Below are 17,175 nucleotides of genomic sequence, written 5' to 3'. Positions count from 1 at the left end.
TGCTGGGCAGCGGGAGCCCTGGCCCCCCGTGCTGCTGGGCGGCGGGAGCCCTGGAGCCCTGGGCCCCCATGCTGCTGGGCGGCGGGAGCCCTGGAGCCCTGGCCCCCCGTGCTGCTGGGCGGCGGGAGCCCTGGCCCCCGTGCTACTGGGCGGTGGGAGCCCTGGACCCCCCGTGTTGCTGGGCAGTGGGAGCCCTGGCCCCCTGTGCTGCTCCAGTCTTTAGGAGTGCCGTGTTCTAACACGTTTGAGTGTTCAAATTCGGATCTTGTTTGCTTGGAATGCTTCTGTCCTGCTGACTCTCTCTTCCCTTTTGCATGGTGAGTGCTTTACGATGAACTGTAACTGGAGCGTTGGTTTTCAACATGAGACTAATCCAGGGTAGTGACCCGCCAGGGTCTGTAGTTCTTGCTTTGGGAGTCAGAAGGGGGCAGAAAAGCGTGCCTTAGAATCCTGCATGGCATCGTGAATGCTGCTTCTCTTCTTACTGTGGTTTTTTTTCCCCCCTCCCCTGCTTTTTCTACCTTGGTGTGCCGGGATCAGATCCTGCTTCTCTTCCACTTCTTAAGGAAGGCTGACATAGAGGACACACGGGGACTGTAACAGGGCTGGGGTCCTCTTCCACTCCCACTAGACACATGGTAACTAATCCCATTGCTGTTAACATTGACGTGTATGTATTCAGCCCTTCCCTCTTGTCGACAACTAACCAGCTAGCTCTGAGCTAACCCAACAGTTATTATAGTTTGTCCACAAATATGTCCTGTGTTTGCATTAGCAACTTGTTGAGCGTACCATCCCAGGGAAATTGGGTTGTCAGCTTTCCCGGAGGTTTTATGATCATCAGAATATATATATATATGTTCTTCATGTAGAGTGGCTTTGTGTGTGTGTGTGTGTTTTAGTGTTCTTGTGTTCTTTCATATGTGAATTGTGTTATTGGTGGTTGAGACCCTCTTTGTGTTAGATACTCAGACCATTTTGGTTTGGGAATACAGAGCTTAGAGCTTCCTGTTTCAGAGAAGACACAGTTCACAGAACACACAGTTTGCTTTGTTCTTAGTAACCACACTTGAATGTGGACCTCCCCAAACCTCTAAGATTTTCTTTAAAAATGCATCATAAAGGATTTAAGCTCTGACAAGTACCATTAGAGAATCCCCAATGAGTTACCTCCTGGCATTCACTTTACCTTCTTTATTTATGAGATAATGCTTGTTGTGCCCAGAGTCCTGACGAAGTTCAGCCTTTGTGATGTGACATTCCACAGTCTTATCGTTTGTCACTTCCTGGGTTTTCTTTGGTTGGGTTGTAGTGTTAGTGGGGAAACTGAACATGGGGAGCTAAGGAATGGAAGGGATGAGATGAGCCAAGGCGACAACCCTGGATGTGGATCTTTAATTTTTGAAATACATTCAGCAGAGGTTTGCTTTGGATTGCTATTACGAAGCCTTAGCTTCTTTAAGCATTAATCCCAGAGGAGGAGTGATAACAGGGGAAAACACAAAGCAGCAAACCAAGGTTGCACTACATTGGTTTCTATCCACACACAGTAGGTTCATTGATTTGAAAGAAATAGTGTCAGGGATGAAAAATAGCCTCAAGATCTGTGACCATTTTGATACTCATTGTTCTGTTGTGTTTGGTTTTATCTGCTGCTTCATCTTGTCATCACTTGCATATCTATATTTTTTTCCATTTATTTTAATTTTATTTATTTTTTTTTACATTTGTTCTCCAAACTGCCAACTCACCAGCTGCAGTACATCAGAGAGTGTGTCACCAGTTAAGCAGGCCCCACGGAAGTCCCCCTCCGACACAGAGGGTCTAGTAAAGAGCCTGCCTTCTGGATCCCACCAGGTAACGGCTGATTGCAGTTCTGCCCACTGTTCTGTCCTCTCTAGTTTGGTGCCCTGTCACTTTCCTGATGCAGGAAGCAATACTGAGCCATTAGACAGGAAAGAGAGCAAGAGAGGGAGAGGGGGAATAAGAGCTGGCTTACGAGGGCCACAAGAAAATATGTGGAGAAGAATCGACCCGAGTAAAGGTTTCCACCAAAGCACTGCTAACGGATTGTTACTAACAATGCCGCTCTTCTCGGCCAAATGAAATTAGAAAATGGCCTTGTCTGATGTAATTCCTTGATTGCTTAAGGAAGTAAATCTAGTGAACTAGGTTGTGTTTTGAGGCGCTCTGTAAGACAAGGAATTAGGGAAAAGTTGATATTCTTGGTATTGAAATTAAATAGAAAAAAATATTTTGTATGAGTTCTTTAGAAGAATTTGAAAGTAAGCATGTATCCGAATAATTGGTAGGCTTGATGAACGAGGAAAGGCATTGATTTCTACTTCTCATAGAAAGTACAGAAGAGAAATAACTTTTATTTGGAACTCAGCATAGGATCTAGCATTGTGGTTAATACTGGGTTTCGGCGATGTTGTTGGAACTCTAATTGTGGCACGGCAAAAATTCCAGAGCTTAGTACCGACTCTGTCCTTCTGGGGTAGAAAGCATTCTAAGGAATTTGGCCAATGACAGCTTTTCCCTGAGGTGTTTTGGAGCTCAGTGGATTTAAAAGGAAGAAAGAAAAGAATAACAGTGATCTGTGGAAGTGGTACTCATGGGCCTTATTCCGTCAGCAGTGAGGAAGCGGAGGCATTGTGATGTAAAATCACTGAAAGCACACACCCAGCAAATCGCAGAATTGGGTCTAGAACTCAAGTTCTTCTAGCACATTCTCTGTCATATCATAGCATCAGGGCTCATGACTAATTCCTAGTCCTCATGACTAATTCCTAGTCTATCTGTCTCTCTCAGATAACAGTGTATCTCAGATACCTCAGTTCACTAATTCGGGTTGCAAATGGGAATAGGGTTATGAATAAAGGCTTGAGAGTTAGGCATAACATCTGAATCTGAAGAAGGCTTGGAAACTTTTTCTTCTGCTTTGAAGCACTATGGGAATTGCTCACCTGTTGAAAACAAGGCGGGGGGGAGACAGAATGGTTTTTGGACACTGGAAAATGAAACAGCACAGTGTGGTACTGTGATCCCTGAGAGAAAGGACACAAATAAGAGGAGCCCTGTGACTGTCTGAGCTTACTGTCTTGAGGCAGTTTCCAGACTGCAGTGCTGGGAGGGGCAGCACAGACGGAGCTCAGTTGTCCCACTGAATTGAGGGGCAGAAGTCAGTATTTGGGGAGATTAAGGTGTCTAGGATTTATGAGGCAAAGTACCAGAGAAGAAGAAACTACACAGAGAAAAAGAGACGTGCAGTGGTGGGGCTCCCTTGAGCCTTTTCTGAGCAGAGATTTTTGCACGCATGGGAGAAAACACCCTCCAACCAGAGAAAGAACCACCTGAAAAGCAGTAGGTTATATGATACCAATCAGGGCTGGGAATTGTTTGTGTTCCTCAAGGCCAGAGTTCAGAGACCTCGTGATATACAGAGTATTGGTTGCAGTCCTGAGAATGGTCATGCCTTAGTAGAACGGCTAATTAGCACCAAGGTATGGACACTGTGGACCCACCATAACAAAGCTTAAAAGGAGGCCTTTAAAGAATCAAACTAAACTGAAGTATTTTAGCTGCATGCCAGAACAAAAATCCAACACTCTTTATAAGAATACAACAAAATCCAGCACCCAACAATGTAAAGTTTACAATGTCTAGCACCAATCAAAAATTACCACACGTACAGAGAAGCAGGAAAATAATAACAAAACCAGGAGAAAAGTCAATCAATAGAAACAAACCCAGAAATGATAGACAATGGACATAGAACCAGGAGTTTTAAACAAGTATGAAAATTTTTTAAATTACCTTGAAGGGAACCTTGACATAATGAGACACATATAAAAAAGACCAGAATTGGGGGGGGGCAACATTGGATGGCATAATCCACAGAAGAAAATATCAGTAAGCTCAAAGACACAGCAATAGAAACTACCCAAAATGAAGCACGAAGAGAAAGGCAGACTAGAGAAGATGGGCAATATCTGATTAGAGTCAGAAAAGGGAAGGAAAGAGAAGGGAGTAAGAAAAAAAAATTAAAGAAGTAAAAGCCAAACGCTTTCCATTCTTTTAACTATTTCTTCTGGTATTTATCTTCATGTTTCTAAACAACTTTATTATATTACTACTTCTAGATAGTTCAGTTTTAGATATTATCTACCAACTCCATACTATGGAAAATGAGAATATACGTTTCTTTTTCTCCCAGCCTTTCTTCCCAACACACATTCTGTATGCATACATACGCACGGGCCTCTTCCCAAGGTGGTTATGTCACTGGATTTAGGTATATTTCAAAGTTGTGTGTAGCTTTTTTTTTCCCCACCATTGTACCACATATATTTGTTTCCTTTTGTAATTTTTTGTTTTTCATGGAGCCAATATTTGTCTTGTTTTTTTATTACATAGTACTTGTTTGTTTATTTAAAAGATTTTATTTATTTATTTGAGAGAGAGCATGGACAGGGGGAGAGGCAGAGGGAGAAGGAGAAGCAGGCTCCCCACTGAGCAGGGAGCTCAATGCGGGGCTCAGTCCCAAGACCTGATCATGACCTGAGCCGAAGGCAGATGCTTAACTGATTGAGCCACCCAGGTGCCCCTTTTTAAATAATTTTCAAAAAGCTATTTTTTATTCCCTAATTATAATATCCTGTACTTGTTTTCATGAATGCATTTTTCTTCTGAGCTTATCATTTTTTCTTAGGTTTTATGTAATTTTTTTATTTAATGTTTTCTTCTGTCACTTGATTTTGCTGTTTCTTTTCGATTACCTTTTTCTCTTATAATTTCGGTCTTTTATGTTAGAAGCTTTACTCGTATGCTTAATGATCCTTGATATGTAAGGTACTCAAATCTGCTCAGAAGCTCTTTGTGCAGAGATAGAGCTTCCTGGGTAGTGGGTTTCACAGTTGGTATGAAGTGCTGGCTGTCTTCCATTGGGGGACCTCTAAGTATCAGTTGCTGCGAGTCTTTTTTCTTGGGTTCATCACTTTCTCCAGAAAGAAACCCCTGCATGGGAGCTGAGCAGAGGAAGGAGAGATGAGGGCTCACTGTTCTAGAAGCAGACTTGCCCACCCCGTTTTGAGTGCCAACACCTCCCCCTGCCGTCCTGCTATCCCTGAGTCAGAGATGGCTCACTTGCTGCGAGTAAACCCCCAGGGTTCCGCCAGGCTGAACTCAATGGCATTTTCTAGAGGTTGGTGAGAAGTAATCCAGCCATTGTGTCAATCTGTATTGGCATTTTTCAGCATTCGCAAGATAACACCAGATTGGCTTCGGGAGTAAAATTGTGGCATTCCTCACAGTTGGTTCCTGGGTGATTTCCTTTGTGCTCAGGGCAGACCCCTGAAGGCCTCTTCCGTCTCCCATCAGGTTGTAAATCAGGGTTTCTGTTCAGGTGGCATGTACCTGAGTACCCTTTGTCTGACTTAGTTATTCTTATCAAGTCATACAGTACCTTTTATTTTACAGTCGTACTTGTTAAAACTAGTTTCTGCCTTACCTGTTTCTGGAACTTACAAATCCTTTGCCAGTTAACGCAAGGCTTGGAAGTAGATCATGTGATTTCCTAGCAGACTTCTCTTCTAGTTTTTGTTTTATTTGGCTTTGCATTTAGTGGCCATGTCAACTTACAACGGGGACCACTCTCCTAAGGTTAAAACATTTGCTTCATTCACACCGTAAAATTCCTAAATGCCATAGAGCATTAGCAGGTGAGCCTAGTGTGTGCTTTTTTTTTTCTTAAAGATTTATTTATTCATTTTAGAGAGAGTGAGCGCGGGGTGGGGGGGGCGGGGGGTGCCAGAGGGAGAGAATCTCCAGCCAGACTCCCCGCTGATCGCAGAGCCTAACGCGGGGCTCGAGCTCACAACCCCGCGATCATGACCTGAGCTGAAATCAAACGTGATGCTCAGTTGACTGAGCCACCCAGGCGCCCCTGGTGAGTGCATTTATTCACTGTCGCTCACATGCCATCTTCAGTTTGCATCGTGATGCCTCTCTGGCCAAGCACCGGAGTACTGGACGGAACTTGTAGTTGCCAGAATCCTCATGCTATACCCTCTCTTCAGTTTAACGGAGGCTGCAAAGGTTTTCACAGTTTATGAAAAACTTACTTGACCTGCTATGATCATCTTATTAGGGAATTTATGAGATTCATTACCCTTTGTAAGTTGAATGCAACCAAACATAAGGATTCTCTTAAGAATCTAATCATTCCTCTGTATGTTTTGTTTTGATCACTTCCACACACATGTGGGTGCTTACTATGCGGGTGGTGTAGGCTGAACTCAGGAAATGCAGGGGTGATGAGCACCCAGACCCTGCCCTCAAAAACCTGAGAGTCTTCTGGGTTGTTAAGATCATTTTTAGGCTTTTCTGTGATGGCCTGAAATTTTGTTTTATTTTTTATTTTTATTTATTTTTAAGATTTTATTTATTTGACAGAGAGAGCACAAGCAGAGGGAGAGAGAGAGAGAGAGAGAGAGAGAAGCAGGCTCCCTGCTGAGCAAGGAGCCTGATGTGGGACTCGATCCCAGGACTCTGGGATCATGACCCGGCCGAAGGCAGCCGCTTAACCAACTGAGCCACCCAGGTGTCCCGAATTTTTTTTAATATCCTAATGAACAGATTTTTTTTTTTTTAATACCCTGACAAACAGCCTTGAGGAAATCTTCATACTTAGATGAACTCCAGGGTAGTGTTTTAAGAATTAGTAATGTGTCACAGACTGGCACTAACTCTGGGATCCAGCCAGTGGTGTGAACTTGGGGAGAATTATTTTACCTCAGCATCTGTTTCTCATCTCTGAAATGATGGGTTGCGCGGCAAGTCGATCTTCTCATTTTTCTGTTTTTAATTATAAGGGCGGTGGTGCACTATGCTTTATAAGGACAGGTATAGGCGGTTGCTGCCCATGCTAGCAATCAGATTGGTGAAGTGGGGGCATGGATAGGAATATTTGTAAGCTATCCCTTGGTACTTTCTTCCAGGGGTTTTATCATGACATGTTCCCTGATCAGCAAAACCTTCTATTTCCTACCCACAGGCACCATCCGAGAATCTAGTAGCATTAGTAATTACTACTTGGAGGAATAAATAACTCCATGTTATTTTGTCAGAAGAAGGGAAATAACAGGAGCGCCCTAAGGAGGAAATTTACAAAAGATGAGATATAACACCCAACCAGGACATGAAATTTGCTGTATTATTTGTCTTTGGTCACTATTTTTGTTATAACTGGAAGGCTTGAGTAAAAGTAGCTTTAACAGTCAGAGGTTTATTAACTCACAAGCAGTCCCAACGCAAGGTACTTCTGTGTTCTTTAGTTCAGTGGCCCCACAGTGTCATCGACGACATAGTCTTTCCGCCTTCTTCTTTCATCCTCTGCATATTGTCTTTGTTCTTGGGCTCCTTCCTGCAGCCTCCAGATGGCCGCCATGGTTTCCGGCAGCACCTGAGAAAAGGCAGCTGGGAGAAGAGCTAAAGCTCCTCCCATGCGGTTTTTATTATGGATTTCCTTTACCAGAAGCCCCCCAGCAGACTCCTCTGAGTCCCGACTGGGAGAGGGTCACATGCTGATGTCTCTTCCCGTCATCGGCAAGGGGACAGGGATGATGACGGGCTTCACCCCTGGGGGCAGGGAAGGGTGGGGTCATTTACCTGGGCAAAGGGATGGGGAACACCAAACCCGAATTAGGGTTCTTCAGCGAAGTGGAAGTAGAAGGTTGGGTTGGGAAGGGTGTTAGGTAGGCATTACTTAGAGTATTCTGGCATTAGGGATGAGAAGCAAAACTCTTTCTTTGTGAAGTTTAGTTTAAAATAATTTTTGTGGGTCTCTTTCCTGAATCCTTTTCTGGAAATGGTTAATGTTTTGAATGCAAAAGGCAGGGATTGGTGGGGGGCAGCGATGGAGTGGACTGGTTAGGTACCTATCAGCTGGGGCACAAGGATGCGGTAATGTTTGACGTACGCACGCTCTTCGCCTCATCTGGTTCTCACAGCAGCCCTGCGAGGCACATTCTTTTATCGTCCCTGTGTTCCACATGAAGAAACTGAAGCTTTGTTAGGTTGAGTCACTTGCTCAGAGTTACTAGTTAGTGGCAGAACTGGTGTTAGATCCAGATCTGTCTGGCTCAAAGGCAGGTGCTTATTGTCTCCTGCCTGTCCGGTTCTTTTCAAGTCCATTTTGATACTCAATCTCATTTATCTCAGAGTCCTAATATGTGGCTGTTTCACACCTATTTTTGGCAGTGACATAAATACTGAAAAAGGTGTTTTATGAACAGTCACTGAGCATATGGTAAAAGCAAATGTTCTCTCTTGGTGGGGTACCTGTGCTAGAGGATCGGGCGTGGTTGAGATTAGAAAGGGGCGCAGAGACTACGGAAAGTGGACAGCAGGACCGAGCACGCTGGCTTCTGCGTAATCAGTGCATGTTTGGAGGTGGGCCTTCTTGCTCTTCCGTGACCCTTTCTTTATGATGCCTCTCCCCCCACCTTCACCAGTTGGTTTTTATATTGGAATACATTTCATACACATGGACTTTAGGAGTAATTTTATCTCTAGACCTGGGTCAGGCAATTTGCTTCTTGAAACATTTTCAGTAGTTAAGGACAATTTATGCAGTAAATAGTTGGGGGAAAATGTATCCAGAGCGATTTCTCACTCGATTGCTGTAATTCTTTATGGTAAAGTACCTCCCCACCCCCACCCTGCCAAAAAAAAGTGGAGGGTAGAGGGGGTGAGTGCCAAGATGTACGGGAAAAACATCTAGCTTAGCATAGGTGCTGTTCTTGATACTGTTCTAATTCTCGAATACCCAAAAGTGACTTATCTTCGTTCCCTGGATCCTCCATGTTCTACAGAGACCCAGGATACTTTCAGCTTCCAAATAACCTTCAGAACCCAGCTTCAAAGAGCTGTTCTAGATTGAGCTAGATCTAGCAGCAGATGCCGGATCTTGAGCCACATCCCAGAATTCCTTTGGATCCATTACATCATCCACCCCTTCACTGGCACCTACTGGGTCTGCCCAGTCCTGCTCTAGGCACTTAACTAACAAAATCCCTGACCTCGGGACCCCGTTCTAAGAGGGAAAGGGAATGAAGACATGGGATAGTGGTAAGCAATTTGAAAACAAACAAACAAAACAGCAAACCACACACACAAATCCATCAATAGGAGGGAATTCCTTTTATCTTTCAGTGTTTTCCCCATTGCTTTCGACAAATTGTTGTGTCCTCTTGCCATGGAAGACAGCACTGTCTCACATGAGAGACTTTACTGGTATTTTAACATTTACTGACCGATTCTCCACTTACTCTGTGTTTTTTTGTCTTTGTTTTCTCTGTTTTCTTTCTTTTCCATTCACCTAGTGTATCAATTAGCTAGTGCTGTGTAACAAACCACCCCAAAACATAATGGCTTAAAACAGCCACCATATTTATTTGGCTCCCAATTCTGTGGGTTGGCTGGGTAGATTTGGCCAGGAGAGTCCAGCCGATCTCTGCACCTGCAGTTGGCTGGACTGTCTACAGTGGTCTCAATCACAGTCTGTTAGTGGACAGGCGGTTGGCCTGAGAGGCAGCCCTGGGATATTGTTTTCTAACCACTTCAGGTGCATATCGTGTGGCCCTGACAGCCAGCATGTCCCTTCTGGAGAAGTTGGAGGGCCTGCACTCCTCTGGATCCCCCACGACACATTAGGGGATGCAAGTTCTGGGGCCCCCAGGTGGGAATAAGGATGTTTAGTTGGAACTACAGGCTTCTGGCTACTGAGCTTATGATTCCAAAGTTGAAAGCTTAAGCACAATATTTGACTTCTCAAGGAGAGTTTCCTGGATTGGGAAAAAAGTTGACTTTGGGTTATATTGAACTTGACTTTTGCAATCAGGGCTGTTGTGTTATTGTTGTTTCTAACTTTAGAATCTCTGGATTGGAAGGGAGGGACAATAAGGGTCGTGAAGTGCGAGCACCCACCTGATACTTGAAACACCAGTGTCTGCTCGGGCCTCCTCCCCCAGGAGCCAGAGGGCTCACTGTGCCTCCCAGCAGCCCGCCTTTCCTGGCTGTCCTGGCTGGGGCCCTGGGGCCCCCTTCCTCACTGCTGAGGCCAGAGGGCCTCCTCTATACTAGTCCATCCAGAGTTTTCTTCACATTGCTCCAGATCATAGCTTTTTGGTTTTTTATTTTAAAACAGGAAAAATAGTTACCTGGTCTTAGATATCAAAGAAGCAATACCCTTATTAGTTATGATAGGATCAGACGAAAAGAATTATATTCTCAGTAGGTACATGAGAGAATATTTGAAATGTTTTTAAGCACCTGTTTGTACAAAGTGACCAGTTCAAATCGATCATATCTTTGGGTGATATCCAACATGCTGGTTTCTTAGGTGCTCACAATTTCAGTGGGTCTCAGGTGCCCATCTTAGTCCTTAAAACTCTGATCCCAGTTACAAGGGTTGAGGAATTCTGTGGCAGGTACAAAGATAAGGGTACTTCCTGAGGAGGAATATTATATTGTGTAGAAATTCCCGGATACAGACGTAGATGGAATAATGTAATATGCCTCCGTGCACCAGCTTTAACAATCACCGGACAACCTCAAACTTGTTTTAAAGTCAGCCCTGGACATACTGTTCCTAAGAGGTCTTCTTGACGACATTCCGAAGAAGGAACTCATGACTCTGGAACCCTAATGTTACCACTTTGATGATTGCTTCTGCCCGTGCCCCTGAAGGGACCACCAGTTTTCCCACACCCCTAATTGTCCTTCTCTTCTCCAGGGCCCAGTCATATATGCGCAGTTAGACCACTCTGGCGGGCATCACAGTGACAAGATTAACAAGTCAGAGTCTGTGGTGTATGCGGACATCCGGAAAAATTAAGAGAAGACCCAGAACATATCCTAAGCAAGAAAAAAATGAAAGGGGACACTTATGCAGAAAATGTAGCCCATAACCACGTGTGGCCTTGGAGAGCCAGGCAAGGACAAGCACATGTTCATTCATGGAAGGAGAAAAAGATGTGTATAAAGGATATGTATAAATAATCTATTTAATCTGATATGGGGAACCAATGTTGCATGATGAAAAGATGGTATGATTCTCCATGTGTATAAATTGTCTTGCTGTTTTGTACTTTCTTTCAGGGTCCTTTACAGTTGGGGAAAGTCAGAAACATTCCTGTCGCTGTCATTTAGATGTGGTTGGCCTTCATGGAGATGGTAGCAGATCTTTAGTATTCCAGTAGACATGGCCCTTCTGTCTCAGGGCTTAATCAGTCTTTGCATTTATCGTGGTTGGAGAGTGGAGACACTGTCCTGGCATCGTGCCCAGGGTGGCCTCTAACAGAGGACCTCCATAAGCCGTGCCACTTGAACACAGTTCGAGACGTTTTCGTTGGTGTTTTGGTTTTTTGCTTTATATGTTGTGAGACTGACCTTAATGTTACACCCTTGATCATATCATTTGGTGAATTTGTCATAGCAAGACCAGCAAAGGATAAATGCCAAGGTCACCTCTTTCTAGGTACTTTTAGATCAATACCATATACGTAATTGAAGTAGGAACCCCAGGCCTTGCTTGAGGAGTACGGTGCCATTTGGAGAGTAAAAGGTACCACTTATATTCTTTGCCCAAGTGTTCCCTGCTTGAAATAAGGGTCCCCATACAGCCGAAGGAGAGGAGTTTCATTTCTTTTTAAGTAGGCACAAATTGGGATAATTACAAAGCCAGTCTGTGGCATCCCGGAGCTGTCTCTAGAGAACCGTCTTTTTAAAAGCTTCCGTCATGATTCCGGCGAGAGGTGGCATTGGTCACGGCTCTGTGATAGCTTCATGGGGCCTCAAAGGTTATAGATAGTCTAGATTTTTTAAGTCAGCAGGTAGGGTTATTAGCACTTCTGCTCTGGAAGTCTCTTCTCTGTTACTGTTTTGGTGTTTGGGGTGGGGTTTTTTTGGTTTTTCTTTTTTTGTTTTCACTCCCCCCCCACTTTTTCCCATTACGTGGAATTGATAAATAAGGAGGTGAGGGGAAATGGGGGTATCCTTTCCAAGAATTCATAGTCTTCAATGACTACCCTTCTTACCCCGTCTCGAGCCGATGAGTTTTTATCTTTTACTGGGAATGAAAAACATGGGGAAGATCAGCGAACACTTGTTTTTATTGTCATTCCCCCCTTTTTTCTGGATGATTTTAACAGAATTTCTTTTCCACTTAAAATTACGGGAAAGCCCCCCCGTCGGGCAGGATCCCGGCTAGCCGGGCACAGAGCACGTACGGCCTGTGCTAGTTTTCCTGCCGCTGAGTCTCAGGCGCACCCGGAGCGGCTCGCTCTGCCTCCCCACCTGCTGTCACCTTCGTGCGGTGACTCCGAAGCCCACTTTGCAGAGCGCTCCCAAAGGGCACCGGGCGCAAAGCTGTGCACGAGCTGATATGGGGGTGCCCAGGGCTCGCCCCACACGTTTCTGCGAAGTGGGCAACTTCGCCGTGCCCCCGGAAACTTCCCTGCATCCATTCTGAGAACCGCAGGAGCCTCTAAAGCCCTGTGTGCGCGTGTGTGTTTGGGGGGGGGGGCCGTGCTGGGATCATCACCCTTCTTCCAGCTGATGATGGCGATCGGTGTTCTTGGTGAGCCTTTGCCACCCGAGAAGCGGACAGCTGACCAAGACCGCCGTAAGGTAGAAAGGACACAAATTGCTGAGAGACCGAGGGGGTGCCTTCGTCTGTGTCATGTTTCCTTGAGTCCTTTTTTACAGAGAAAAGGGGCATTGTCCTTTTTCTTCACAGGTCCTGCGAATAAAGTAGACGTTCCTAACACGTCCTGAGAGCGACAGTCCCGGTTCCTCCTTTCCTTGCGAGGACGGGTGCTTGGGAAGCTGCCACCGGGGGCATCCAGCGCAACCTGGCGCTGACAGCTGCCTCCTTGGCCCTGGGGCTTTCTCCTAACTGCCTCTGGATTTTTTGGCCCTTTCTCTTGCGACCCAGTGTCCCCATGCCTGGCCACAGATGACAACAGTCGGGTTGCTTTCAGCTAGCAGAGCTGCCCTTCCCATGTCTAATTAGTGGCAGAAGGAGACCTTTTAACGTTCTGTGTGATCAGGGGCCACCTAGAAGCGATTACTTAAGAGGTGAAAATCCCAAACCACCTGTAGGTTTTCAGTGGCAATGTATCCAGCTAGGGAAAAACCATCGAGTTCATTGTTATTTTTTGTTTTTTTTCCTTCTTCAAAATTGTTGTACTTTTGTGGATATTTTAATACATCTTTTTCAATTACTGAATTGTGTCATGTGCTCATTTTTAACCAAGTAGAAAAAGAGATGAAAGCCTTTTCATTCACGCCACTCGGGTCCCACTGGCCTCCTCGTTCTTCAGGAACACCACACATTGCCAGCTTCAGGCCCTTTGCCCCTGCTGTCCGCTCTGCCTGAAGCTCACGTTCGGCACTTCTTTGGGTGGTTTGCTCCCTCCCTTCCTATAAGTCTCCGCTCACCTCAGAGAGACCTTCTGCCATATATAAAAGAGCAGCCTCACCCCCTCCCCTGGCTCCCCAGCCCCCTCAGGCTCACTCTGTTTCTCCTTCTGTCCAGCTGTACATATGCTTGTCTGTTTGTTGGAGCACGAGCCCCAGAGCTTTGCTGTTCTGTTCGCTGCTCCATCTTCAGTGCGTGGACTAGTATGTGGCGCTTGGCAGGGGCTCAACAAGTGTTGACCAATTGGATGATGGATGTTATTCATTCAACACATTTATATCGAGAACCGTCCTGCCCCAGGCGGTGTGCCAAGCATGAGAAAATAAAATGAACAAGACAAGGAGCTCTGTCTTGGCAAGGACCTTGCCACAGAGTAGGGGTAACAGGACATAACAGTAATAACTAATAGCTACTAAGTACTTGCTGTATGCCAGGCACTCTGCATAGCATGATGGACGGTACGCGAGTACTAATCTTAAACCCACTCTTAGTTAGTTAGTTTAAGATTTTATTTATGATGGGCACCTGGGTGGCTCAGATGGTTAAGCGTCTGCCTTCGGCTCAGGTCATGATCCCAGGTCCTGGAATCGAGCCCCGCATCCGGCTCCCTGCTCCGCAGGAAGCCTGCTTCTCCCTCTCCCACCCCTCCGCTAGTGTTCCCTTGCTGTGTCTCTCTCTATCAAATAAATAAAATCCTTTTTTTAAAGATTTTATTTATTCATAAGAGAGCGAGAGAGAGAGAGGCAGAGGGAGAAGCAGGCTTCCCGCGGAGCGGGGAGCCCGATGCAGGACTCCATCCCAGGACCTGGTATCATGACCTGAGCCGAGGACAGACGCTTAACCATCTGAGCCACCCAGGCGCCCCGCCAAGCCTTGTTCTTAAACACGGTGCCCTGTGGCCTAGCTCACCAAAATAAACAAATAAAAGAACTTCTTCCTTATTCAAATCAATGTGCTGTGTGTGCCTGAAATGCAGTTTTCAGTGTTCTGAGGAGCTAGGTGGGGGTGAAGTGAGGGAGGTGGTTGTATAGACACAGGCCCAGGGGCCTTGACCTCAGTTTGGAAGACAGTATGGCGACAGTCTGTTCAGAGCTGTGTCACGAATAATGTCTAATAAGCAGTGATGTTTTCTAGGGAGTTATTAAATTTGGTAAATTACCACGGAGGCCCAAGCCCCTGGCTCGCATACCTCCATGCTCCGTGGAGTGGGAGATGAAAAGTTAGGGCTGTTGGGATCACCTGTGGGAGCGGATCTCCCGTGAGCCGCATCCATCACATGTGATGCGGCAAAAAGAAGAGAGACTCCTCCCTCCTCGCGTGGAGGCAGAAGTACTGGGGAGTTGCCTCCTGCTGGGGCTCTGGTTTCCAAGCTGCACGGGGAACATGCCAGCCAAATAAACACTCGTTATTTCCGAGGGCGGCCACAGCCCCAGGCGGGCTGGTTCGGCAGTGTTTAAGAGGATCTCTGATCCCGCTTGAAGCTGAACGCTCCCTCCTGATCCTTCTGGATGATTCCGGTGCTAACCAGGTTGGATTTAGGGCCCGATGACTTAATCCTCCCAACTGCCTGTGATGGTTGAGGGAGCATTCTCTTAGAGGAGGCAAGTGGCATTTGTAGTTGGTGGAGGTGGTGCGAGGAACCGTCTGATTTTATGGCAGGTTCCCACATGTACACATCGTTCCTGTATGTTCAAGATCTTTTATTATGGAGAATTTCAAACAGGCACGAAAGAATAGTAAAACCCACTTCCACATATCCGTCCTCAGTGATTGCTTCATCCACTCCTTTGTTCTTTTTCCTCTTTTCTGAATTATTTGAAGACAAATCCCAAAACATGTCAGTTCACCTGACATTCTTTGGGCATCTTTAAAAATATGTAAATTTTCTTCCATAACCATAATGTCACATGTAACAAACTTTTTTAAGGTTTATTTATTTATGAGAGAGTGCGCACGTGCAGGGTGAGGGGCAGAGGAAGAGCTCTGAGCCAGACACAGGCTTGATCCCATGACCCAGAGATAAAGACCTGAGCAGAAACCAAGAGGCCAATGCTCAACTGACAAAGCCACCCAGGCGCGCCCAACAGAAACGTTTAAAGAAAAACCACACATTAAAAAAAAAAAAAAATTAAATCTTGCCATTTGCAATGACATGGATGGTACTAGAGAGTGTTATGCTAAGTGAAATAAGTCAATCAGAGAAAGACAATTATATGATCTCACTGATATGTGGAATTTAAGAAACAGAACAGCAGATCATAGGGGAAGAGAGGAAAAAATAAAATGAGACGAAACCAGAGAGGGAGACAAACCATAAGAGAGACACTTAATCAAAGGAAACAAACTGAGGGTTGCTGGAGGGGAGAGGGGTGGAGGGATGGGGTAACTGGGTGATGGACATTAAGGGGGGCATGTGATGTAATGAGCACTGGGTGTTATATAAGACTGATGAATCACAGGCCTGTACCCCTGAAACTAATACATCATATGTTAATTGAATTAAAATTAAGAAAAAACACCTTTAAACAAATAATTCCTTGACTATAGGGCGCCTGGGTGGCTCAGTCGGTTGAGCGTCTGCCTTCAGCTCGGGTCATGATCCCAGGGTCCTGGGATTGAGCCCCGCGTGGGGCTCCCTGCTCCTCGGGGAGTCGGCTTGTCCCTCTCCCTCTGCTTGTGCTGTCTCTCTCACTCTCAAATAAATAAAATCTTTAAAAAAATAATAATTCCTTGATTTCATCTAAAACCTAGTTCATACTCAAACTTCCCCTTGTCTCAAAAATGGCATTTTATAAATGGTTTCTTCAAATCAGGATCCAGACACGGCCCCGGTAATGATGTCGTGCCTCTTCCGGAAACAAAGACGGGACCATAGTACCCTGCAGTTCGCTGTCTTCCCTCAGCATTGTGTCTGAGAAGCTTCCGTGCGAGCGCGGGGAAAAGTAGGCCATTGGCCATTAACTACACCCAGGGGGCCTTCTCTTGGGTAGATGCACCATATTTTAAACCATTTCTGACTTCCTGGATATTTGTTTCTAGTTGTCTTGTTTTAGTCCATCCCAAGCGGTCCTGTAATTGTCACTCATTCTCATGAACTAGTAAAGAAGAAAGGCAAATGTAAATTATTTGCAGCTCCGGAGCAGCAGAACAGGATGAGACGCGTCCTCCTGGCCCCTGGAAAGGGGATGTGAGAGTGACAGTGGTGGCCCTCCAGCTCACTCCCACATCACATCCTTCCTAACGCCACCGGGGCTGGCCCAAGGGCCACTGACGGGGCTGTAAGGATAAGAGTTGGGGGCAGGGGGCAGGCGGGAGCTCTAGCATCTACAGGGGACCTGGCTGTGTTTACAAGAAAGGAAACGCAAACCTTTCTAGCCCCCAGAGTCCCGGACGAGCTGCCGCTTCCAGCTTCCCTTTCCTCCTGCAAACAGGATGTTCAACTTTGTCCCCTCTCGGCTCAGGTTCGGGTTTGATCGTCCATCCGTTCCTTCCCTGGGAGCCTCGTGGCCCGCGCCTGCAGTGCTCCTGAACATAAGCAAGGGCTGGGTTCTTTTCTTTTCTTTTAAGCTCCACAATTGCGAAGAGGAAGTCTGGCAGGTTTAAGATTCCCACATTGGCTTTGGAGCCCTGCCCTCCAGTGCTGTGTGGTGGACACATTTGGGGTTCACTTTGCCCTCCTGTGCCCAAAT

General features: G+C 45.8%; 1 protein-coding gene across 1 annotated transcript in view; it reads left to right on the top strand.

The window, feature by feature from the left end:
• Nucleotides 1-13,286, top strand: part of MPZL1 (myelin protein zero like 1) — a 59,360-nt gene extending 46,074 nt beyond the window's left edge. The window contains exons 5-6 of the mRNA XM_027610044.2: nt 1,755-1,857; nt 10,799-13,286. Coding sequence (XP_027465845.1) covers nt 1,755-1,857; nt 10,799-10,900 — 205 coding nt within the window. The 3' untranslated portion in view covers nt 10,901-13,286. The remainder of the gene's footprint in view (nt 1-1,754; nt 1,858-10,798) is intronic.
• The last annotated feature ends 3,889 nt before the right edge of the window (nt 13,287-17,175 follow it).

This window comes from Zalophus californianus, chromosome 10, assembly GCF_009762305.2.
Source record: "Zalophus californianus isolate mZalCal1 chromosome 10, mZalCal1.pri.v2, whole genome shotgun sequence".
Classification (NCBI taxonomy): domain Eukaryota; kingdom Metazoa; phylum Chordata; class Mammalia; order Carnivora; family Otariidae; genus Zalophus; species Zalophus californianus.
The sequence above is the reverse complement of the archived record's forward strand: the minus strand, read 5'-3'. Positions and strand labels throughout refer to the sequence as shown.